The 22,547-nt window shown below is 56.6% G+C and overlaps 3 protein-coding genes across 4 annotated transcripts; 2 read left to right on the top strand and 1 right to left on the bottom strand.

The window, feature by feature from the left end:
- Window positions 1–5,194: 5,194 nt before the first annotated feature.
- Window positions 5,195–8,641, bottom strand: LOC311422360 (uncharacterized protein C1orf50 homolog). The gene is made up of 4 exons (XM_084495319.1): window positions 8,483–8,641; window positions 7,744–7,830; window positions 6,538–6,669; window positions 5,195–5,783 (listed from the first exon to the last, which is right to left on the bottom strand). The coding sequence occupies exons 1-4, from the start codon at window positions 8,627–8,629 to the stop codon at window positions 5,601–5,603; spliced, it is 549 nt and encodes a 182-aa protein (XP_084351445.1). The 5' UTR covers window positions 8,630–8,641; the 3' UTR covers window positions 5,195–5,600.
- Window positions 8,642–8,751: 110 nt separating this feature from the next.
- Window positions 8,752–16,468, top strand: P3H1 (prolyl 3-hydroxylase 1; the record flags this gene model as incomplete). Its single annotated transcript, XM_084495293.1, has 15 exons — window positions 8,752–9,219; window positions 9,677–9,829; window positions 10,162–10,351; window positions 10,814–10,945; window positions 11,899–12,038; window positions 12,986–13,075; window positions 13,202–13,254; window positions 13,624–13,745; window positions 13,945–14,072; window positions 14,183–14,278; window positions 14,459–14,609; window positions 15,002–15,119; window positions 15,331–15,406; window positions 15,602–15,742; window positions 15,856–16,468. The coding sequence occupies 15 exons, from the start codon at window positions 8,752–8,754 to the stop codon at window positions 15,997–15,999; spliced, it is 2,202 nt and encodes a 733-aa protein (XP_084351419.1). The 3' UTR covers window positions 16,000–16,468.
- A 940-nt stretch (window positions 16,469–17,408) lies between these two features.
- CLDN19 (claudin 19) lies at window positions 17,409–22,056 on the top strand. Of its 2 annotated transcripts, none has more exons than XM_084495307.1 (5): window positions 17,409–18,171; window positions 19,107–19,271; window positions 19,426–19,510; window positions 20,037–20,183; window positions 20,690–22,056. In XM_084495307.1, exons 1-5 carry the CDS (start codon window positions 17,493–17,495, stop codon window positions 20,820–20,822), a joined length of 1,209 nt encoding a protein of 402 aa, XP_084351433.1. In that variant the 5' UTR covers window positions 17,409–17,492; the 3' UTR covers window positions 20,823–22,056. The 2 variants fall into 2 exon arrangements, with proteins under 2 accessions (XP_084351433.1, XP_084351434.1); XM_084495308.1 differs by having other exon boundaries at window positions 17,410–18,171; window positions 21,685–22,056.
- The last annotated feature ends 491 nt before the right edge of the window (window positions 22,057–22,547 follow it).

Genomic DNA, 22,547 nt, shown 5'->3' on the forward strand with positions numbered 1-22,547 from the left:
CCATGAGCAGGAGCTGAAATGCTTTTAGCAGATCAGAGAGATGTTTCCCACACTCTCCGTACCGTTTATGCCATCAAGCCATTAATCACAGAATCACAGAATTTTCTAGGTTGGAAGAGACCTCAAGGTCATCGAGTCCAACCTCCAACCTAACGCTAACAGCCCTCCACTAAACCATATCCCTAAGCTCTACATCTAAGCGTCTTTTGAAGACTTCCAGGGATGGTGACTCCACCACTTCCCTGGGCAGCCTGATAAATCCATCTTTCTGGACCAAAAGAAGACATCAAGGCTCATGTCAGCAAACATCAGCTCCGGGGTGCATGTCCAAGAGAGGATCAGATGTTCAGAGTATCTTTCTGTCATCCCTTATAAGCAAGCCCCATTTTATCTGCACATCCAAAGACGGAGCAAAACCACTCTGCCCAGTGCTAATGGCATCAGAAGCACATCTATGTCTGCTGCCAGAACCGCCCATCCCCAGGGGGTTTGGAGCAGGCTGTTGGCTTCAGACCACACTCACTCATGGAAGTGCAAGTGGAAAGAAATATTTTCAAAATACCGTGTCCAGGCGGATTCCTACCTACAGCTGCTGTTTCCAAAGCCAGCAAGCTGCACCACACCATCCCCACTGACTGCAGTGGCACTGTTTCAGGAGGAAGAAGGGCTGTTCGCACAGCGGTGTTCCTTGTTGCAACCAGTTTTGCCCAAAAAACATATAAATTCAAAATTTCCAATGTCACCAAGTCCATTCTTAGCTTGTATGTGAACTAACTCAGGACAGTCAGTGTCCTCAAATGCAAAAGCATTAAATTAATCTTGGGTGTATACAGAGGAAACTGAATGGAAACAGGTCTCAAAGGAGAAGGCTGACTTTTAACCTTTTTTCCAGGAATTGCGTTACATACAGGAGATGCAACAGTCAGTTAGCCTTCTCCCCCTTCCCTCCCAGTGAATGTAGCTTGGTATGCCCTCAGGAGCATACCAAAAAAAGAACCCTGGCAAGACAGCCAGGGTTCTTTTAAAGTTCAAAGCCCCACAGTTCCTTGCTATGACTTACGCAGAAGTTCAAAATGAAAAAAAAAAAAAAAAAACTCCCCAGATGCACAGAATGAAACCCTCAGCACAGCAGTGTTTTCTGAAATGAGTCAGACACCTGCTGCCTCATTCACTCCTCACCTACATGTTTGCTCCTCCAAGCAAAGAGGGCACACGTTCGTGCAAATGCAAGGCATGAGAGATGTGTGGGAGCACGGAGCAGCCGGCACCTCACATGTAGACAGCTCGGACCTTCTCTCTATGGCACTGCGTCGCGCTGACTCCTCCCAGTTGGTGTTTGGTGCCTTGTTCATGATGAAATTCCTGCCCCATTGATCCAAAATGCATCAAGGGCACTGTAGAAGCTGAACCAAGTGGATGCACTCATGAGCCTGGAGGTACTGAAGAGATCCTCCCTCCCCAAGCTGTCTCAGTGTTTTTGCCAACACTGGCTTCCCTGTTCTCATGTAATTGATACGTTACCGACATGTGATCCTGGAGTAGAAACTCATCCTGCTGCAAGTACCACAGGAGGCTCCAGTTTGGCACATTTCACCTGTCCGCCACCAGCTCCATCCCTGCCTTGTTTACATGGGGTGGGTTGCTTGACTCTGCAGCAGTGCCCCACACAAGCTCGTGACCTCCGCGTCTCTCACCTTTTGATACTTTCTGTGTATTTTCATACAGCCATAGTGATTTCACTCTTCTGCTACAAACCCAAGGGAAACACCTTTGCCACACCTAAAGTGACAGGGAGCTGCAGCCGCAAGGTTTGGCCACATAGAATGACCTGAGGTAGCAGAGGGCTCAGGACAAGGAGTAGCGCTGGAAGAAGGCTGGCTCAGAGCACTAACCCTCCGTGACAGACAGCTGTCACTCCAACAGCAAGTGCTGGCACCCAGGGGAACTGCAGTGGGGCATGGGGGAGTTCTGGAGCACAGGGGGTCAGGGCCTTTGCTGGAGGTATGAAGTCATGCTGACAGCATACCAAATAACAAGCTGCAAAGGACAGAAGGCTGTGAACATCACCCTAATCCCCTTGTGCATGTACATTAACATACAGCTTTTCATAGCATCATAGAATGATTAAGGTTGGAAAAGACCTCCAAGATCATCTGGTCCAACCTATCACTACTGTTGTCACCCACTAAACCATGTCCCCAAGCACCATGTCCAACCTTTCCTTGAACACCCCCAGGGATGGTGACTCCACCACCTCCCTGGGCAACCTGTCCCAATCAATGCCTGACCACTCTTTCCAAGAAGAAATGTCTCCTCATTTCCAACCTGAACCGTCCCTGGCACAACTTTAGGCCTTTCCATCTAGTCCTAGTTTTAAAAACAGAAACAACCAGGGCAGGAATACCCTCCTCCCAGAGGAGCATAAATCACCACACAAGAAGCTCCCTGATGTTGCTGTAATTAGCACCACAGAAAAACCCATACAATAATTAACTTTCTCCCTTCCCAGTTAAGATTTAATATCATGCAGCAAAATAAGACCTGAAGTGATGAAACAAGCAGAAAAAGATCTGGACAGATTGGAGAGCTGGGCGATCACCAACCACATGAAGTTTAACAAAAGCAAGTGCCAGATCCTGCACATGGGACAGGGCAACCCTGGCTTTACGTACAGACCGGCAATGAGACGCTGGGGAGCAGCCCTGCAGAGAGGGATCTGGGGGCTGTGGCTGACAGCAAGTTGAATATGAGCCAGCAGTGTGCCCTGGCAGCCAGGAGGGCCAACCATATCCTGGGGTGCATCAAGCACGGCATTGCTAGTCAGTTGAGGGAGGTGATTGTCCTGCTCTACTCTGCACTGGTGCAGCCTCACCTCGAGTACTGTGTGCAGTTCTGGGCACCATAGTACAAGAAGGACATGAAACTGTTGGAGAGTGTCCAGAGGAGGGCGACGAAGATGGTGAAGGGCCTAGAGGGGAAGACGAATGAGGAGTGGCAGAGGGCACTGGGCCTGTTCAGCCTGGAGAAGAGGAGGCTGAGGGGAGACCTCATCATGGTCTACAACCTCCTTGTGAGGGGGAGTGGGGAGGCAGGTGACCTATTCCCTGTAAACACCAGTGATAGGACCAGTGGGAACGGTGTTAAGCTGAGGCAGGGGAAGTTTAGGCTGGACATCAGGAAGAGGTTCTCCACCGAGACACTGGTTGCACACTGGAACAGGCTCCCCAGTGAAGTAGTCACTGCACCAAGCCTGTCTGAATTTAAAAAGCGATTGGATTGTGCACTTAGTCACAGGGTCTAAACTTTTGGGTAGACCTGTGCGGTGCTAGGAGTTGGACTTGATAAACTTTACAGGTCCCTTCCAACTTGGGATATTCTATGATTCTATGAAAAAAACAAAACACACTGTCAAATTAGGCACTCGTGACTTGATAAGGAATTAATTATGCCCTGGTCTAATAACAGCACACTGCTTTTAATCTGCCCTGTGCTCCAAGCAAGGAAGGGCATGCTGGGAAAAGCTGCTTGAAGAGTCCTGCACTGCCCGAGGACTGGGCTGCTGCCAGGGCCTGCCACCGGGACAGGGCTGACCTAGGGTGATGGCAGTACCAGGACAGGAGAAAGCCCAGGACAGGAGGGACGCAGGCTGTGGGGAAGCTTTGTCACACCCCTGTGAGACCAGGACACCTTCTGGGGGGCCAGATCCAGCTGGCCAGGATGGCTCCAGCATGCGCAGCAGCGGGATGCAGGAGGAGAGGTTAGGAAATAGTGGCCAGGAGTCAGGAAGGTCCGATCAGGTCCCAGCTTGGGTCCACTCCAGGTCATGCTAGCCTCATCATCCCAGGGATGACCTGCACCCCTCAGATGTGCTGCTCTTCCCCTTGCAGGAGGGAATAGCTCTTCCCACAGGGAATTGGTGCTGCCAGCCCTCAGGGGCACGGGGACCTTCTCCAACAAGTGCATGCTCCTCACCATGAAGGGAAGGCAAAAATCTGCTGTATGGGTAATACATGCTGGTAGCTGGAGAGGCTGCAGTGAGCAAAGCCATCTCCCTGGGGAGGAGCAGCACTGCCAATGCTAGCAGCCCCAGCACGTAAAACTGGGCACTGGGGCGGTTTGCAGTTCTTCAGCCAGGCAGGACAACGCTCTTCTCCTGCTGCCTTAAAAGTGAGGAGAGTCCAACTCCACCGAGAAGCCACACCTCCATCCCTGCTGGGCCCAGACCCCAGGGGCACAGTTCTCTGGGCACTGAGGGTAGGCATCTCCTCAGCTCCAATCTCTGCCTCTCCCCAGCTCTTCGTGGAAAATAGAGGCTGGAGATGGCTTACCAGCCCCACACACCACTGAGCCTTCCTGGTAAAGCAGGACTTCGATCATGCAGACAGGACACAGAACCCATCTTGGAGATCATCTGAGATCAAGTTTGATTCGTTTCATTTTCTCCAGTGCTCTGGTACAGATACATCCAGTGTAAGCGGCCCCTGCACACTCCTGTCTCACTCTGGCAGCTCAGCCACTCAATGCCAAGAGGAAATCACAGAATCACAGAACAGCTTAGGTTGGAAAGGACCTTAAATTCCAACCACCCTGCCATGGGCAGGGATGCCACTCACCAGATCAGGTTGCCCAGGGCCTCATCCAACCTGGCCTTGAACACCTCCAGGGATGGGGCATCCACCACCTCTCTGGGTAGCCTGTTCCAGTGCCTCACCACCCTCTGAGTGTAGAATTTCCTCCTAACCTCTAATCTAAATCTCCCCTCTTTTAGTTTAAAGCCATTCCCCCTCGTTCTATCATTGTCTGCCTGAGCAAAAAGTCGCACTCCATCTTTTTTTTTTTCTTTTTTTTTTTTTTTTTATAAGCCCCCTTTAAGTGTAAGAAGCTGCAATGAGGTCACCCCAGAGCCTTCTCTTCTCCAGGCTAAACATTCCCAGCTCCCTCAGCCTTTCCTCACAGAATGTACAAGGGCTGTGGAACACCAACCTTCCGAACCATGGACAGCAGCCAGCCTGACAGTCTGAAGCCTGCCTGGCACTTCTGAGGATGCTCTTCCAAAACTAGGGGGCTCCAGGCCACCCCATGCTCGAGGCTCAGGGGTTCAGACTCTGCACCAGCTGGGACAGAGACCCATATACTCAAGTCACAACAGACCTTTCTGCGTGGGGTTTTGACCACTCTTCCCAGGCCACAGGGCTTCCTAAATATGCGTGTTTTAATGAGGGCCCAAATCCAGCCCTGAAATCATTACCTGCCGCAAGCAGTCACACTGAGGTACACCACAGCCAGACAGGTAAGACACATTTTGTAGCACTACCACATCCGCCCCAAGCATGTTTGCTTTTTGCCCCAAGCCCTCTTGAAATTACTCCACCTGATATTATCTGCCACTTGATACAGCTTGGTGTAAGTCAAAGAAATAAGTTACTCGATTACTAGAAAATCCAGTAAGACTGAATTCAGAATTAGTCTCATTAAAGCACAGAGCAAGTACTTGCAGCATCAGCATGTTTGTTTCTTGGTCTCTTTCCTTGCCCTGCCTTTGGCAGCACCCAGGCACTGCCCATCTGCTCAGAGGTCATGCGTGGTCACCACAGTTTGCATCACTTGGTGAGACCCTGGAAGTTGGGCTCTGTACACAGGGGCAGCACAGCCTGCCGGCTCAGCAGCTTGTCCAGGATGTTTATTTCAGCATCTCGCCTCTCGATGTCCTCAAACGGAGTCCAGGACATGTCGTGCTGGAGCTTATAGGCACCAAGAAACTCGTGGGGACTGGTCCCCCACTCCTGGAGGAGAAAGGACAGATTCACATCACTACTCAGGTTCCCTCGAAGCTGGACTGTGCTTATGGCCCCTCTGTCTGGGCTGGCTTGCCCTTCCACCTCTGAGGCAGTCCCAGCTACACAACTCCACCATTTTCTAACGTAAAAATAGGATCAACTACCCCGAGTCTAAGGCTGGATCAAGCTACAGTGCTGCAGACACAGGGAGGCTTGGGGATTCAACATCACCCCAACCTGTGCAGAGCTCTTCTACCCTGCTCTGTACTTTGCTCTGCTTTCTCTGAAGTCCTCGCTCTGCACATAAGAAAAGTGGTACCTGGGAGGAAGACACCCCTGACACTAACCCCACCACTCAAGGGCAGAGCCATCCCCATTTCCCATAGAAACAAAACACCAAGCTGCAAACCAGCCCAGCCCCTGGGCTGAAGCACTTGAACAAACTGTGCTGCCACACAGCCGCGCTGGACAGGGAAGGCCCAGGGCATGTTTGCAGTTCATTACTTTCAAAGCACTGCAAAGACTGAATTCAGGTCTACCTGCCACACATCTCACCCACCTTCTACCAGCATCTAAGAGAACTTCATAAAATGGCTCTTACACCAGCAGGTAACTCAGACCAAGAACACTACCAAATGGGCAAGGGCCCACTAATATTTCCATCAAGCTAGTGCTTTTCTCTGAGTTCCAGAAGTGCCCAAGCACTAGAAACTTGTTGTTTTTCTCCTCTCCCAGTTCCTCCAAAGCTGTTACCGCGCACCTTAGGAGACAGGAGGGAGAAGTATCTTTGGCCACTCTCCCGCCTATACAGGTAGTAAATGTTTCCTGGCTTCTTCACAAAGTTGCAGGCCACGTGGTGCAAGTCAGCATCTCTGTTAGCTTCCTCCAATACCTAAAAAACAAATTTAAGATTTCTAGGTGAAATATAACTTATTTGCACGCTATCACATCTGCCTAAAACACTGCTTGCATGGCCTTGCCCTCCCAGCACAGTTCTGGCTTCACACAGCACATCTTCACTCACCCCAGGAAGCGGATGCTTTCCAAAGGGACAATTTATTTTCTGTTTCCTCATCTGAGCTGAACCCTGGGGCTCATGCACCACTCTACCAAGGTGGAGTTACCTCCAAGCAACAGCAACCTCTTCACAACCTCAGGTTCACCTCCACACCTCATCCCACCATGTGCTGGGCTCATTCCTTGCCTCCACACACGGTCACCAGGCCCTGCAGAGGTCACCTGGGGAAGGGACAGCAAACAAATGGGAATTCAGCTTCCCAGCATCCTCCAGCTGACTGCTCTATGGCTCCAGCAGATAATGACCAAACGACACACTCGCCCTGATGGCTGCGGGCCAGTTGCAGTGACTGGCAGCTCCTTTCTCACTCCAATCCTTCTCTTTGCTTCCAGAACTCATGATTGCAGCCCCAGGGGTGAAGGCAGAACCGAGGACAGCCGAGCCCCACTGTGTTTGTGGCCAGGTCTGACTGTTCTGGCAAAAGAGCCTGGACAAACTCAAGAGCTGAGACGTGGCCAATCACTGGGGAAAAACTCATCTGTTCTGTGCCAGGTCCTCGTTGGAGCATGACCCACAGGCTGCAGGGACAGGAGATTCCCATCACACAGCCACCACTGACGCCTGAGCTGCTCTGGTCTGACCCCCAGCTCCCATTGCTCCTGAGAAAGAAGTTGGTCTGCGCAGGCTGAAGTCCTCCTTGCTATGCAGAGGAAAGTCCCAAAAACATCTCCCCCACCCCCAGCTGGTACCAGACAATAAAACTTCATTGTGTCCCCACTGAACCTTCTCTGTTTGGCTTCTGGCAATGATTCGCATCCAGGTTGCAGATTGTTCCAAATGCTTTGCCATCACCTACGAAGCTACTTTTTCCTTCCTGTTTCCTCACAGCCAACTTGCAAGCTCAAGGCAATGATCTCCCCGCCCAGCCACCAAGAGACCTGCCCTCACCTTCCGAGCCTGCTCCTGCAAATACCGGATCTGCTCGGCAATGACGGTCAGGCGGTTGCAGGCGTTTGCTCGGACGAAGTCACCCGCCTGCAAGGAAGAATGGGGCTGTTCAGGACCGGGGCAGCCAGGGCTCTCTCTGGACACTTCCACGCCAGAGATCTGGACGTGCGCTGGAGAAGCCATGGCCACAGCCTCGCTCAGGGCTTGGACAGGGCTGTGGTGCTGCAGGAGTTGCCCAGGGAGCTCTGAGCCCACCAGCCTGGCAGGGGGACACCCAGGCACCCCCAGGAAGGGAAATGACAGCCACAGGGCCAGGAGGAGGCACCGGGGTGCCTGGGGCCGCAGCCAGCAGCAGAGGGGGCGGTGGGAATTTCCAGGAGACTCTGCTAGGCCAAGAGACAGCGGGACGCGCTGGGAGAAGGCAGGAGGATGTACTGGGGTGACTGGGAGGCACTGGGGGAGGCAGCAGGACACAGCAAGGGGCACTCAGGAAGGCAGCAGGACACACCGGGAGGCACTAGGGGAGGCAGGGCAGACTGGGAGGCACTGGGAGGCACAGGGGGAGGCAGCAGGCCACGGCACAGGGCACGGGACAGGGGGCCCCAGGAGACGGAGGGCGGCACTGGGAGCAGCGGCCCCGGGACCGGCGCTGTCCCGGGAGGCCCTGGAGGAGGCCGGGCAGCAGCGGGACACCGGCCGCCTGCGCAGCCCCACACCCGCCCCAGCCGCTTCCCCTCACCTGCTGCACCTGCCGGGCCAGGGCCACCAGGTCCCCCGGGTCCCCGACGCGGGCGGCCCGCCCGGCGCCGCCCTCCGCCAGGGCCAGGGCCAGGCCCGCGCCGCCGCCGCCGCCACCGCCGGGCTCCGCTCCCCCCGCCGCCGCCATGCCGGGGACAGGGGCGGGGCCTCCAGGGGGCGGGGCCTGACGGAGGGGCGGGGCCTGACGGAGGGGCGGGGCATCTCGGGGGCGGGGCCTCCCGGAGGGGCGGGGCTTGCCGAGGCTGGGCCATGGCGCTGGCGGGGCGGCTGCTGCCGCTGCTGCCGCTGCTGGCGTGGGCGGCGGGGCCCCCGGAGCCGGTGGGGCCCTCGGAGCCGGCCGAGCCCCCGCTGCCGGCCGAGCCCCCGGACGCGCTGTTCGCCGCCGGCGCCGAGGCGTACGCGCGGGGCGATTGGCCCGGCGTGGTGCTGCACATGGAGCGGGCGCTGCGTGCCCGCGCCGCGCTGCGCTCCCGGCTGCTGCGGTGCCGCCTGCGCTGCGCCAACGCCACGGCCGGGCCGGCGGAGGAGCCCCGGCCCCAGCCCGAGCCCGAGCCCCCGCTCCGCGACCTCCTCTTCTTCCGGGGGCTGCTGCGGCGCGCTGCCTGCCTGCGGCGCTGCGGCCCCGCCGCGCCCTCCAGGTACCGCCTGGGCGAGGAGCTGGAGCGCGAGTTCCGCAAGCGCAGCCCCTACAACTACCTCCAGGTCGCCTACTTCAAGGTACGGCCCGCGGGCGGGGGCGGCGGGGAGCGCCCCGCGGGGTCTCCCGGGAGCGGAGCCCCGCGGGCGGGGGGACGCCGGGGGTGTCCCGGGCCCCGGGAGGGGGCGATGCTGGGGGCCGGGGCTCGGGGGCTGGCGGCCGCCCTGGCGGCGGGGGTCGGGAGGCGGCCCCGGGCCCTCCCCGCCCTCCCCGGCTCCCCCCGCGGTGCCACGTCGGGCCTGGCCGCGGCCCTGCTGGAGGAGCCGCGGCAGCGGGGCAGAGCCGGGCTGCTGCTTTTTGGGTAGGGAGCAGCTGGACAGGACGATCCCGGGGGTCTTTTCTGACCTTCACCGTGCTATTCTGTGACCCCGTCGGGTCCCTGGGGAGCTTCCCCTCAGCACCGTGCGCATGGGCCGTGGACAAACGGGAGGAGGTTTCGGTCCCGGTTCCTCACGCCTCCTGCCACCCCCCACCCAGATCAACAAGGTGGCGAAGGCTGTGGCAGCGGCGCACACCTTCTTTGTGGCCAACCCCGAGCACGTGGAGATGAAGCAGAACCTGGAGTACTACCAGATGATGGCAGGCGTCAAGGAGGCCGACTTCATTGACCTGGAGGCCAGGCCACACATGGTGAGCACCCCATCCACGGGTTTTATCCACAGGGGTTAGAAAGATGGATTGTGTTGGCTGGGATCGTGGCAACAAGCCTAAAATTCATGGCCATGGCTGGGTGTGGGGAAGAGGAGATGGGTCTGCCACCAAGAGGCGCTGGGCAGCATTGGCTGAGTGACTTTGAGGGCACTTCTGGGATGGTGACAAGGGCTTTCCTGCAGCAGGGGCTGTGGCAGGAGTAAGGTTCCCCTCTCCCAGGGACGCCCTCGGTGCTGTTGTGGCCCTGCAGTGAGGGGATGTTGCAAAGAGCAGCAGACCCCGCAGTCATTCCTTAGCCTGGTTCTCCACAGACTGAATTTCGACTAGGCGTGAGGTTTTACACAGAGGAGCAGCCCGCTGCAGCTGTCCTGCACCTAGAGAAGGCACTGGAGGAGTACTTTGTGGCAGACACTGAGTGCCGTGCACTCTGTGAGGGGCCCTATGACTACGAAGGCTACAACTACCTGGAGTACAACGCAGATCTTTTCCAGGCCATGACAGGTAGGAGTGCGTGTACAGCATCCTGCCTGACAGCCTGGGGACTCCCCTGATTTCCCTGTGGGGTGAGCATGCATCTCATCCTGAAAAGAGCAAGCCCTATCCTAGATTTTCCTAGGAGGATCCTGATCAGTAAGTTGTAGGAGGTGTTTCTACCTGCTCAGTGCTGGGGATGCTGCCCATGATCCACCACATACTCCTAGAGGGACCAGCAGAGGGTCACCAGGACACAAGACTGGGAAGCTGGGGCTGGGTATGAGGAACACCTCCTTCCCTGGAGGGTGGCACACCTATGGCACCAGCCCTGTCAGAGGAGACCACCATCCCTGTGGGGTTCTGACACTGAAGAGCCCTGGTGCAGAGCTGGCACCAGGTGGTTGGAGTGGGGACCCCCAAGGTCCCATCCACCAGCCCTTTGGTGACATCACCAGCAAGTGGTGACGTTGGTATTTTTTTTCCTACCAGATCACTACATGCAGGTGCTGAGCTGCAAGCAGGGCTGCGTTACAGAGCTCGCCTCACAGCCTGGCCGGGAAAAGCCCCTGGAGGATTTCCTGCCCTCGCACTTCAACTACCTGCAGTTTGCCTACTACAACAGTAAGTAGCTTGTTGCCCCATCCTCTGCTGGCTGGGACTCCAGCACATGGCACTGCTGTCATCACCACGGACGATGTGCTCTAGGGTAGAAATAAAGGGCAGGCCCTTCTTCGTGGGCAGGAATGTGCTGCAGGACAGCTGGGTCTTGCTGCCCTTGGTTGCAGTAAGTCTCCGTCCCCCTTTAGATGCCAAATTCCCAGGAAGCTTCACTACAGCCTAGAGAAGTATATTCTTTTTCTCCTGCCAACTTTCAACCTCAAACTCCAAATGACAGAGGCACCCTCCAGAAGAGTTAGTTATAACCCAGGCGAATGCACCTCTTTCTTTTGTTGTTGTTGTTCTCCTCCTTAGAAAAAGTTGAATTAGTTCTTTGCGTGTTTCTCCAGAAAAAGGAAAAAAAATGAACCCCAAGAAGACTGAAAGGATGGAATACTGTAGATGAAAGTAGGTCAGAGTGCTTAAATGACTGAAAATTGCAGCTTGGTCTGGAAATGGTTGGGTGTTGCTGTTTGGAAATAGGCTTTAAGATATAATTTCCAGGCATGAAAACTACCCAGCCAGTGGCATTGATTTCTGGTGAGGTGGAGGTGGGCGAGGGCCTTGGGCTGTTACTTTCCCTTTGTGTCAGTGGTTATCTTTCCTCCAGAGTATCTACCCTTGCTTGCAAGGGAGACCTTTTGCAGAATAAGAGTTTTCTCTGTTGTTTCTCCTCTGCATCCCCATTTACTCTTTCTGATGCACTGTTTGAAAGCGTCCAGCCTTAGAGCTTATGATCTGTTTATTCTGCATTAGACTGAGCTTGCCAGTGTATCGTCTTCCTGATGACTAGCCCCTGCCAAATCCCTTTCATCCTTCCCAGTTGCTGTCCCAGCAGCAGATCGTGCTTGTGCCAAAGCTGGACACCAGCAAGGCAGGGAAAATACATGCCATAACAGTTCTGTTTCTCTTTCCAGGTGGGAATTACGAAAAAGCAATTGAATGCACCAAAACCTACTTGCTCTTCTTCCCAAACGATGAGGTGATGAACCAGAATTTGGCCTATTATACTGCTGTCCTGGGGGAAGACCTGGCCAGGCCCATTGAACCACGAGAGGTGGGTGACCATCTGGGATGAGACATTGTGGGGACAGGTTCTGTCCTCTTGGGGCTCACAGCCTTTGCAGCTGTTTCACAGTCAGCTCTGGGTGGGCTTGCAGTGGGAGTGGTCACCCTCCATCAGCAGGGCAGAGAGGAGAGGATGAATGAGAGACCTACTGGTCTCAGACCAAAAAGAGTCTGACTGATCCACGCCCATGAGTGTACTTCACATCTCTCTCTGTCTCCTGTCCTGGGCAGTGTAACAGAGCTGGTGGTTTTGTGAGCAAGTCCCAAGGCAAATCTGTTCTCTGTGCTGCTGTGTCAGGGCAGATAGGAGGGAATACTGCTTGTTAACAGCTGGAACTTAGCTGAGACTGAAAAACATCACTGACTAAATAGCTTTGGCCAATTTACATGGCCAAGTGAACGCTTGATTGCTTACACAAATTGAACAGCACTCCTGGGAGAGGTATAGGAGAGGCAAACAGTCTTTTTTGTGAAGGCATGTATTTGAGAAGATCAAACCCACCTCTTCGACATGATTGAACAACTGAAGTGAATTTTCTTTAGAAGGAAAGAATCTCACTTCAAAATAGCTGGGGCCAAAGGCTCTGGTGCTACCTTAGAGGTGGTAGACGGGAATTCAGGTCTCTGCCATGCATCAAATGGGGCACAAAAGGGAATCTGCTTCTCCAGAGCCTTCTGCAGGAGGGACATGTGTCCCCTTCCATGTGCCTGTGTCTCCCTCATCCTATCCCTAGGGCTCATCCACATAGGAAAGTTCAACCAGGATGGGGAAGTCACTTGCTCCCCAGCTGCCAGAGAGTCCAGGAAACCAGAGCAGTGGGTCTGGAGGGAGGCCCATGGGAGCAATGCAAATCCCACACCCTCCTGCCCTCACTCAGGATGTTTCCAGAGCACTTGTGCAGTGCCCTGACCCATCCCTCTTGTCCCTTTCCCCAGGAGATCCAGGCATACCGCCAGCGAAGCCTGATGGAGAAGGAGCTGCTCTTCTTCAGCTACGATGTCTTTGGGATCCCATTTGTGGACCCGGTGAGTGGCATTAGACCTGGCTGGTCGTGGCAGTCAGGGGTGTGTATGCAGGGGAAAGGGATGTGCTGTTTGTGTCTGAGCTGGATCCTTGTCCAGCTCCTGCTGTTGCTGTTGTTGTGGCTGCAGGACACGTGGACCCCCGAGGAGGTGATACCAAAGAGGCTGCGAGAGAAACAAAAGTGAGCAGCTGCATGAGCCTTCCTGATGGGGAGGAAACCAGTGGGGAGTACCCCGCTGCCTTCCTGGGATTTGGGCTGAATTGGGGGGCTGCGGAGTCACTGCCAGGGAAGTTATTTGATGTTGGAGCTGGGAGAGGCTGCTGGAGGGCAGCACTTGGTTCTCCAGCTTGGCCCTTGGGTCACGGGGTTGGGTAGGCCACCATGAGTGGCTTGGGGCAGGGGGGTGAGGGCTGTGTGGAGATGACATGCTCCCACCTTGGGTTTTGTCACCAGCCCCTAGACACAACTTGTCCTGTCCTTGCCTTGGCATGCCTTGTTCCTGACATGGGGACAGTGGGGCTGTGGAGCTGATGGCCCATGTGTGCCCAGGGTAGAGCGGGAGACGGCGGCACGCATCTCGGAGGAGATCGGCAACCTCATGAAGGAGATCGAGACGCTGGTGGAGGAGAAGGCAAAGGAGTCTGCTGATATAAGCAAGTTCATCCGAGAAGGTGCGGGGTGCTGTGGGTCAGGGGAGGTAGGAAAGGGACCTCTGTGTCCCCAGTGCCAGCCTCCAGTCCATCCAGGCAGGTGGTGGCAGGAGCAGGCAAAAGGCTCTGGCTAACCACAGCACCCCCACCAGTGCTGTATGCTGGGGCCAGCAGCCCCCAGCCCCATCCACGTTCCCTCCTGATCCCATTTGTGCCGTAGGTGGCCCCTTGGTGTACGAGGGAGCCAGCGTCACCATGAACTCCAAGGCCTTGAACGGCTCGCAACGTGTCGTGGTGGATGGGGTCCTGTCAGCTGAGGAGTGCCGGGAGCTTCAGAGGCTGACCAACGTGAGCATGGGGAGGGGAGGAATGGGCAGAAATGGGGCAGGGTCTGATGCTGAAGGGTCACGTCCTGTGGTTCAGAAGTCAGATGGGATAATGTCGGCTGGGTTTTGCAGGCAGCGGCCTCGGCTGGGGACGGCTATCGTGGGAAGACATCTCCTCACACTCCCAGTGAGACCTTCTATGGCGTGACTGTCCTGAAGGCCCTCAAGGTTAGGATGTCTGTGGGGAGGGGAAGAAACAAGCTGCAGTGATGAGGGAGGGGACTCTGAAGGCAGGCAGCTGCCACTGCAGGCCTCCTGGGGCTGCCTCAGTTGCCATGCCAGGTTCCACAAGGGCTCCTGCCCCAGGGCAGTCAGCAGCTGAGCCCATGTCCTGTCTGTCCCCTTCAGCTGGGCCAGGAGGGCAAGGTTCCCCTGCAGAGTGCCCACCTCTACTACAACGTGACAGAGAAGGTGCGGCACATGATGGAGTCCTACTTCCGCCTGGAGGTCCCACTCCACTTCTCTTACTCCCACCTGGTGTGCCGCACAGCCATCGAGGGTGAGTACGGCCGCAGGGAAGTATGACACAAGGAGAATCGCGGTACCTGCTCTCCTATCTCATTTCCTAAAAGGAAGGTGTGGGGAGCTTGTCCCTAAGTCTGGCTGGGGAGATGAGCAGCCCTGTTGGCTCTCCAGGCAGCTTCATACCCTGCTGGGTTTTGGTGCTTGGAGGCATTTGGGGTTGGGTGTAGGGGGAGGCTGTCTGGAGGGCAGGAAGAAATGCCATGAGATAAGTCCATAGACTTGCGCTACCCATATGACCAAGTTCCAGTGAGTGGAAGGGCATTAGGCTACAGGTGACCTTGTTATCTCCATACATGTGCTTGGGGACAGGTCACCGCCCTACAGGGACAGACTGGTCCTGAAATGCTAGGTCTTGTTGCACCCTAGATAAGCAAGAAGGCCGGAGTGACAATAGTCACGAGGTGCATGTGGACAACTGCATCCTCAATGCAGAGGCCATGGTGTGTGTGAAGGAACCACCAGCCTACACCTTCCGGGATTACAGGTACTGAGGTGTTTGTGGGCCAGAACTTCTCTGTCTGAGGGCGTTAAGGCTTAGTGGCAGGTGGGCCAGTAGCCCCTGGGGTGGAAGGGCAGGCCATGCTGGGCTCTCCTGCCTCCATCTCTTGCTGTTGGGGAGCTCCAGACATACCTGCTTGCTGAGCTGTGGTCTGGGGTGATGGATGTCACCTCTGCTTGTCCCCTGCTTTCTTTAGTGCTATCCTCTACCTCAATGGGGACTTTGAAGGGGGAGCTTTCTACTTCACAGAGCTGGATGCCAAGACGGAGACTGTAAGTACCTCAGCTCCCCGTGCATCTGTCGGCAGCCCCATTACCACACCCCACTCCTGCTCGCTGGCTGCCAGCCTGCTGCTGTCCTCTGGGACAGTCCTCCATGTCAGTGCAAGGGGTTAATGTGAGTCGGGGGCTGACTTGCCCCCTTGCCCCACCTGGTGTAGCAAGTCCAGACCAGCCTCTCCCTTGCAGGCAGAGGTGCAGCCCCAGTGCGGCCGTGCCGTGGGCTTCTCCTCTGGTTCAGAGAACCCCCATGGCGTCAAGGCTGTGACCAAAGGCCAGCGCTGCGCCATCGCCCTCTGGTTCACCCTGGACCCACGGCACAGCGAGCGGGTGAGCACCTCAGCCCACTCTTCCCTGGCAGCAGGAACATTTTTGGGACTGTCATCCCATACCCTTTGTGGAAGCAAGGGGTAGCAGGGTCTGACGTGAGCTCTGGTCTGCAGGAGCGTGTGCAGGCTGACGACCTGGTGAAGATGCTTTTCAGGGTGGAGGAGGTGGACTTGCTGCAGGAGACCAGCACAGAGCAGGAGCCACCACCTGTCACCACCACTGATGCCTTGCATGCAGCAAGGAAGGATGAGCTCTGACACTCCTTGTGCAGGGTCCTAGCCTTGCCATGGGCCTGCCCTGCTCTGCCAGCACCACCAGCTTCAGCCTTTTGGGACACTGTTGTAGCACGCAGCTTTGGCTGCTCGGCCCTGGGGTGCCAGATGGGACTTACCTTGTGGCCAATACACCCTGTGCAGGAGGGGGAGCTGGAGGTGCCCTGTGCTGCTCCATGGCATCTGCCCCCCCCGCACCAGAGCTGCCACTGACCTCAGCGTGCCCTGGAGAGGAGCAGCCAAACTCAGGGGGGGTAGGAGGGAGATGTGGGGCAAAGGGAGGGGGGAGGCTCTCTTATGGTTGAGGACTCAGTACCAAGGTAGCAGTGTGGGGCTGAGGGGGCTGGAGTCACTCTAAACGTGCCTTACTGCTTTGCTCGAGCCCACTCCACACCACCACTACTTCAGTGCCTTCTGCAGAGAATGGGTGAATAAAGGTCGTCTTTTCCAAGAAGCTGCTCGCAGCACAGCTCCCCTGGTGGCACACTCCCTGCCGTGCCATCAGCCACCGTTTGGGCCTTGCAACCCTGTTGCTGTCCAGGCGAGGGCAGCAGCCCCAACGCTGGCGGGCAGCACCCAGCGGCTCCTGGCCTCTGCCATGCAGCAACCCCAAGGCAGCGGCTGCGGGAGGTGCTGGGGACCGGGTGCCTCAGCTGGTAAGCACAGTGCCCCGGGCTTAAAATAAGGCTTGTTGCCCCGCAGCGCTGGGGATGGGGCATGGTGGGGAGCAGGGGCTCCCTGTGCATGCCCAGTGACCCAACCCCTGCAGGGTTTGGCCCCCAGTCCTGCTGGAAAGTGGGCAAGCATGTCTGCTGTGCCACTCACCTAGGGCAGCACCCCGAGAAGTTTTGGCAGCGCAATGGGGCCCCTAGATTAGCCCCGCAGCATCCCCCTGGGCAGCAGGGGCTTGGAAGGGACCCATGATCTTCTTGCTGTAAGTAGGAGGGAGCTGGGGCTGGCATGGCAGGGGCTAGTTCACCCCACTTTGGCTTCCCATTGCCCCGGGCGGGGGCTCTGCCCTCATACTGAACAAGAAGGACATTGAGCACCAGCCGAACAGGGCAGCGAATTGTTCCCGGGGGTGCTGGGTGCCTCAGCCATTACCATAACCATCCAGGGAATGTGAGTAATGGTCCCACCACCAGCCGCCTGCAAGGGGGCCCTGCACTGGTGCTTGGAGGGGGCGAAGGGCTGCTCCGGTGACCAGGGCTGGGGACTTGGGCACAGGCAGGTGGCCGTGAGGTTGCTTTCTTTGGGTGGGCTCCAGCAGCAGCTCATGCCCTCCACCAGGAGCAGTTCCCCGCTGTCCCCCCGAGCACGGCAGCTTGTCCAGGGGAGGCATCCAGCCCCCTGCCAGCCAGCCCTGAGCGTGAGCTGACTGCAGATGAGGCCAGGCGGTTAAAGATTGCCAGGCCCCACAGGAGGCCAGCGTCCCTCCGGCCCTACGGCTGCCCACACCCACCGCCTATCGGGCCGTGATGGGGAACGCTGTGCCAACCCCAGCTTCGTGTCAGGGGGCTGACAGAGCAGCCTCACGCCCCTCAGCCTTGTGCGAGGCCACCTGCGTGCCCTGGCCCCGTGCCAGATTCCTACAGCTGCCCCCGCGGCAGGGGGGTCCTGGCCCCAGCAGCCTCCCCCGGCCACCCCACGCTGCCCCGGGCCCTAGGGCACGCTGCGTCCCCCATTGGTTTCCCTGGGGGTCTCCATCTCCCCGATCCCCTCAGGGCCCCTCCGCCTCTCCCCTCCGGGGTCCCTCCTCTCGGGGAGACTCTCCCTCACCCCGTGCAGCCCTGGGACCCCCCCCCCCCATCTCCCCGGGCCCCTCAGCCCCTCCTGCGGCCCGAGGGAGGGCGGAGCGGGGCGGGCCCGGACACCGCCCCCGGGTCGAGCCGGGCCGGGCCGGGCCGGGCCGAGGCGGGCGCAGCGCGGCGGCGATGGGCGGCGGGGCGCGGGAGCTGGCCGGGTACCTGGCGGCGCTGGGCGGGTGGGTGGCGGCGCTGGCCGCCGCGGCGCTGCCCCAGTGGCGGCAGAGCTCGTACGCCGGGGACGCCATCATCACCGCCGTGGGGCTGCACGAAGGGCTGTGGATGAGCTGCGCCGCCCAGAGCACCGGGCAGGTGCAGTGCCGCCTCCACGACTCGCTCCTCTCCCTCGACGGTGCGTACAGCGCGGACGGGGCCCCGGGGTCCGACACCCACAGGGTTGAAGCCCCCCTGCACGCGTCTGAGCCGCCCGCTGTGGCTCAGAGCCCCCCTACCCCGCACTACCCCCTCCTGGTGGGTTTGAGCTCCCCTGGCCCCTCCGGTGCTCCTAGCAGGTCTGAGTCCTTCCTCCCGCCGTGTCGAAGCCCCTCTAATGGGCCCCAGCTCCCTGATCTGCCCATTTTGTGGGTCCGAGCCTTCCCCAGCCCCACGGGCTCTGAGCTCCCCCTGGGCCCCTCTTAGGTCTGGGCACTGCACAGGTCTGAGCTCCTCTGGCCGCTGCAGTAGGTCAGAGCCCACCCCCAGCCCTGTGCTCCCTGATGTCCTCTTCTGTGGGTCTGAGTCCTGCTATAGTTCTGAGCCCTTCATGCTCCTCACTGTTTGAGCCCCACAATGCACCCACGGTTTGCTACGTGTTAGAGCCCCATCGTAGGCCTGAGCCCATCTTATGCCCCTGGGTTTGAGCCCCTCTGTGTGGCTTTGTCCCCTTGGCCTCTGTGGGTTTCAGCCCCAAGGCAGGTGTCACGCAGGGGAATGGCAGCTGCTTGGTGGGGACATCACTTGGGGACACGGTGCTGCTGTGGGCACAGTGCCGTGGTTCCCACCCCAGGAACTCACAGCGAGAAGAGGAGCATGGTAGGGAAGAAGGTCGGGGTGTGGCTGCATGGAGTTGGGAGAGGTGCCCTGAGGTGAGCCGAGGTCTGGCACCACACGATGCCTCTGGGCACAGGAGCAGTGTGTGGCTGGCTCCTGCCCCCGACTGCACAGGGGAACAAGGGTTAAGGACCAGGGTTAAGGACCAGTTCATCCTGCTGGGAGGTGACTTTGCTTTGCAGACCACTGTGGCTGAAAGCTCCTGCTGTTGAGCAGCTTTGTCTTCCCCCCCTGCAGTTCACATCCAGACCTCCCGGGCTCTCATGGTTATTTCTCTCCTCCTGGGTTTCTTTGGCATCATTGTGAGTGTCGTGGGCATGAAATGCACCAAAGTTGGTGAAGAGGATCCCGTTACCAAGAGCCGCATTGCTGTTGCTGGGGGTGTCCTCTTTATCCTCTCTGGTAAGTGGCTGGGCAGGTCCAGTCCATGGGTCCTTGCCCTTCTTCAATGCAAAAGAGCTCAAACAGCTTTTAGAGACTTGTTGGCAGAGAAAGGGAAGAGGGAACAGTTTGGTGATGGGCTGGGTGTTGCTGATGTTCAGTGTTTGATGTCCAGGTCTGTGTACGTTAGCAGCTGTGTCCCTGTATGCAACACAGGTCACCTATGAGTTCTTCAGTGCCAGCACCCCGATCAACGCAAGGTAGGAGTTGTACCCCCAGCCTGAGGGGAACTCTTTGAATCCCAGCTTGTCCCCAACATACCTGCGTGTTTTGTGGGTTTGGGCAAGGCGCCGGGCAGGCAGATGTGCCTGCAGCCAGGGCAGTATTGGGGCTGTGCCAGTGCCATCCTGCAGTTGTGACACTATGAAAGTCCTTCCAGCACTTTCAGTCCTGGTTTTAAGCAGCTGAATAAGTTTTAATCTTAGTGCCACTGCTGGCTTTACACTGAGACAGCGTAAGAGTGGTCATGTGGGGTTTCAGCACATGGGAGGAAAAAAATGTGGGGGAAGATCCCGATAGCTGCAGGGAATCCTAAAAGCAAGATCAGGCCAATGTGAAGCATGGGGGGGCTGGAGAGAAGGACACCCAGCGTCTGCCTCAACGCTGCCAGCAGCCTCCTAGTGGCTTTGAGGGCCTAGGTGTCACTGGGGTCCCTGTTTCTCTTTGTACCTCTGCCTTTTTCACTCCCAGTCCTCCTCCCTGATGTCCCCGTCTCTCTTGCCACAGGTACGAATTCGGCTCAGCATTGTTCGTTGGCTGGGGGGCCGCCAGCCTCACCATACTGGGGGGCTCTCTCCTGTGCTGTTCCTGCCCCACCAAGGAGCGGCAAGGACAGCAGTACTATCGGCAGTCACAGCCCTCAACAGCTCGGGAGTACGTCTGATCCCTAACCCTGCTCTCCCTCTGCCACCAAACGCCTCCCTCCCTTCCCAAGAGCAGGCCAGACCCCGGTGCTCCCACTCGGCACGGCAGATGCTGCACGGTCCCTGGGCACCATGCGAGACCTTTCATCTGCTCCAGACACACCTATTTCTCAGGGGCTTTTCCAGCTTCCAGGTTACAGCACTGCATGAAGTGCAAACCTCTAGATTTTTATTTTTGTTCAGTTCCTGAATCCAGCACCGCCAGGCTCCCCAGAGGAGGTTGCATGTCCACCCCCAGCCCCGAGCTGCTGGGTCTGTGGGTGGTTGGGCCATGTCCCGTGGCGCTGGCCGCTGTGCCCTGTGCCACTTTGGCAGGTGCTGGTCCTGCGGGGGTGTGCAGCACAGAGGCGCTTTGTGTCGCAACCCCCACGCCACACGCGGCTGTCCCTGTGTGCCTCAGTGTGTCTTGCAGCCTTGCCGTCAGGAGCTAGTGCAGAGTTTTTCTCGATTTTCCAGGGAAAAGGATGCTGCCAGCCTGTTTTGGACTCAAGCAGCAGGAAGGTCACCCCATGGCTTGATGCCCTTGTGCCCTGGCCTTGGGGTCTTAGGAAACATTCCTGCTTTCAGGGTGCAATTATTCCCTGCCTGACTGCTGCCCCAAAGCAACATTTTATTCATTAATTCTCGTTTTGAGCTCAAGAGGAATTAGACACCACTCTGGCCATTGGCAGCCTGGCAGTTGCTGGTGCTCCAGCTGGGCTCTGTCACCTAAAATCCGACCTGGGCGCATTTTTCACCAGACACAAGTCCGTGGCCTTGTCAAGCAGAAGAACAAACTCTGGTATTGGTCAAATTAAAGCAGGCAAAAAAGGGGACTTTGAGCCACAAGCAGTGGTTTGTTTTTATTTTTGTGCCCAGAGCAGCTCTTTCAGGTAACTCAGAGATGGACAGACCTGTGAATTTTGATGTCTCCCTGCTGTTTCCAAATCCCCCTTCCCCAACAGGATCCCCTGGACAGGATTCCCTGGAGCGTGCAGTGAAGTCTTTAAGCTCAGGAGCACTAATTGCCACCACCTCTGTGTACTGCGTCTTGGCTGTTACTAACTGCTCTGAACCTCCATCACTCCAATTTCTTCTGTAAATCCCCCGAAGGCCCTGTACTGCCAGCTATCCGTCTGTTGTGTGTGGTATGCCAGCTAAACCACAGGAAACCAAACGGTGGAAATGATCCAAAAAGTCTGTGTGGTTTCTTTTTGTGTTTCATTTTTAATTACTATTTTTTTAATCCCAATTACCCAAGTAGTTGATTTCTCCCTGCTTATTTTTGCTTTATGCCTGTGTGCTGCTTTGATTCCTGGCTAAATTTTGCCAGTTATCCCCTGTCTGCATCCCCACATTAAAGGATGGCATCATCTCCTCGTGTTGGAGGGGAAGCCACGCGGTTTCTGCCCTGGGGTTGGTTTCTCTCTGGCAGGCAGGACTAACAGCCCTCTCTCTCTTTTGACTTGCAGACCCCATGTAAAAATATCTTCACCCGTCAGGGGAGAGCAGTGCTTGTAGTCTGTCTTCACCCATCGGGGAGAGCAGTGCTTGGTCAGCTGAACCCAGCTGATGGGTTTCCCCTCAAAAAATACACACCAAAGCTACTGCTGTGAGGACTGAAAAGGAAAATAATGCTTTACAAAAATAATAGCTGAAATATGTTTTTATATAAAGAGCACAGTGTTGTGTAGAAGAATGTTTTTATTCTTTTAATATGAAATTACATTAACTTTTCTATGTGATGGACACAGTGGGAATGGCACTGTTCGGGATTTTAATTTTTTTTTTCCTAATTGTTTGTACTAAAAATTGTGACTCAGTAGAATTAAAGTAGTTCCAACTATGGGCATCTTTTTAAAGTTGTCTCGTTGTCCCCCCATCCAAATCTGGGCCTCTTCTGAACAGTGCCATGCAAGCGACCACTCTGCCGGACTGTGGCAGCCTCCTGCATGGCGAGGTCTGGGCAGGGGCTTCCACCAGATGACTTCCCTGTGCCAAATATTTTTGCCTGTTGCTGGTTCTTGGGGCAGCACAGTGGCCAATGCCCTCCTTTTGGCATGTGGGGAGGCATCGGAAATAATTGGGGCTCATAATAGCTTGCCATGAAGACTTGAGCCATGCTAAGCGGAACTTTTGCAGGTGCTCACAGGCAGGTGCTATCTCTCAAGCCTTTTGTCATGTGTCACCCTAAAAGTACAAAGCGTGGCATTGAAGACAGCTTAATTTAGCCTTAAACCCATGGGAAATCCCAGCTGTCCCATTCAGGGGGGGCTGGCCCAGCACCTCAGCAGGGCCCTTCCTGGCTTGAAAGCAGCATCCTCTGCTATCCCCT

Source organism: Aythya ferina, assembly GCF_964211825.1.
Source record: "Aythya ferina genome assembly, chromosome: 21".
Lineage (NCBI taxonomy): Eukaryota > Metazoa > Chordata > Aves > Anseriformes > Anatidae > Aythya > Aythya ferina.

Bases quoted from the DNA above. Each gene is read 5' to 3' on its own strand.
- LOC311422360 (XM_084495319.1), bottom strand. From the start codon at position 8,629: ATGGCGGCGGCGGGGGGAGCGGAGCCCGGCGGTGGCGGCGGCGGCGGC. The intron at 7,831-8,482 runs GTGAGGGGAAGC...TCTTCCTTGCAG, and splicing joins TGGCCCGGCAGGTGCAGCAG to GCGGGTGACTTCGTCCGAGC. The intron at 6,670-7,743 runs GTGAGGGCAGGT...TTTGTTTTTTAG, and splicing joins TGCAGGAGCAGGCTCGGAAG to GTATTGGAGGAAGCTAACAG.
- CLDN19 (XM_084495307.1), top strand. From the start codon at position 17,493: ATGGGGAACGCTGTGCCAACCCCAGCTTCGTGTCAGGGGGCTGACAGA. The intron at 19,272-19,425 runs GTAAGTGGCTGG...TTTGATGTCCAG, and splicing joins TGTCCTCTTTATCCTCTCTG to GTCTGTGTACGTTAGCAGCT. The intron at 20,184-20,689 runs GTACGTCTGATC...TCGATTTTCCAG, and splicing joins CAGCCCTCAACAGCTCGGGA to GGAAAAGGATGCTGCCAGCC.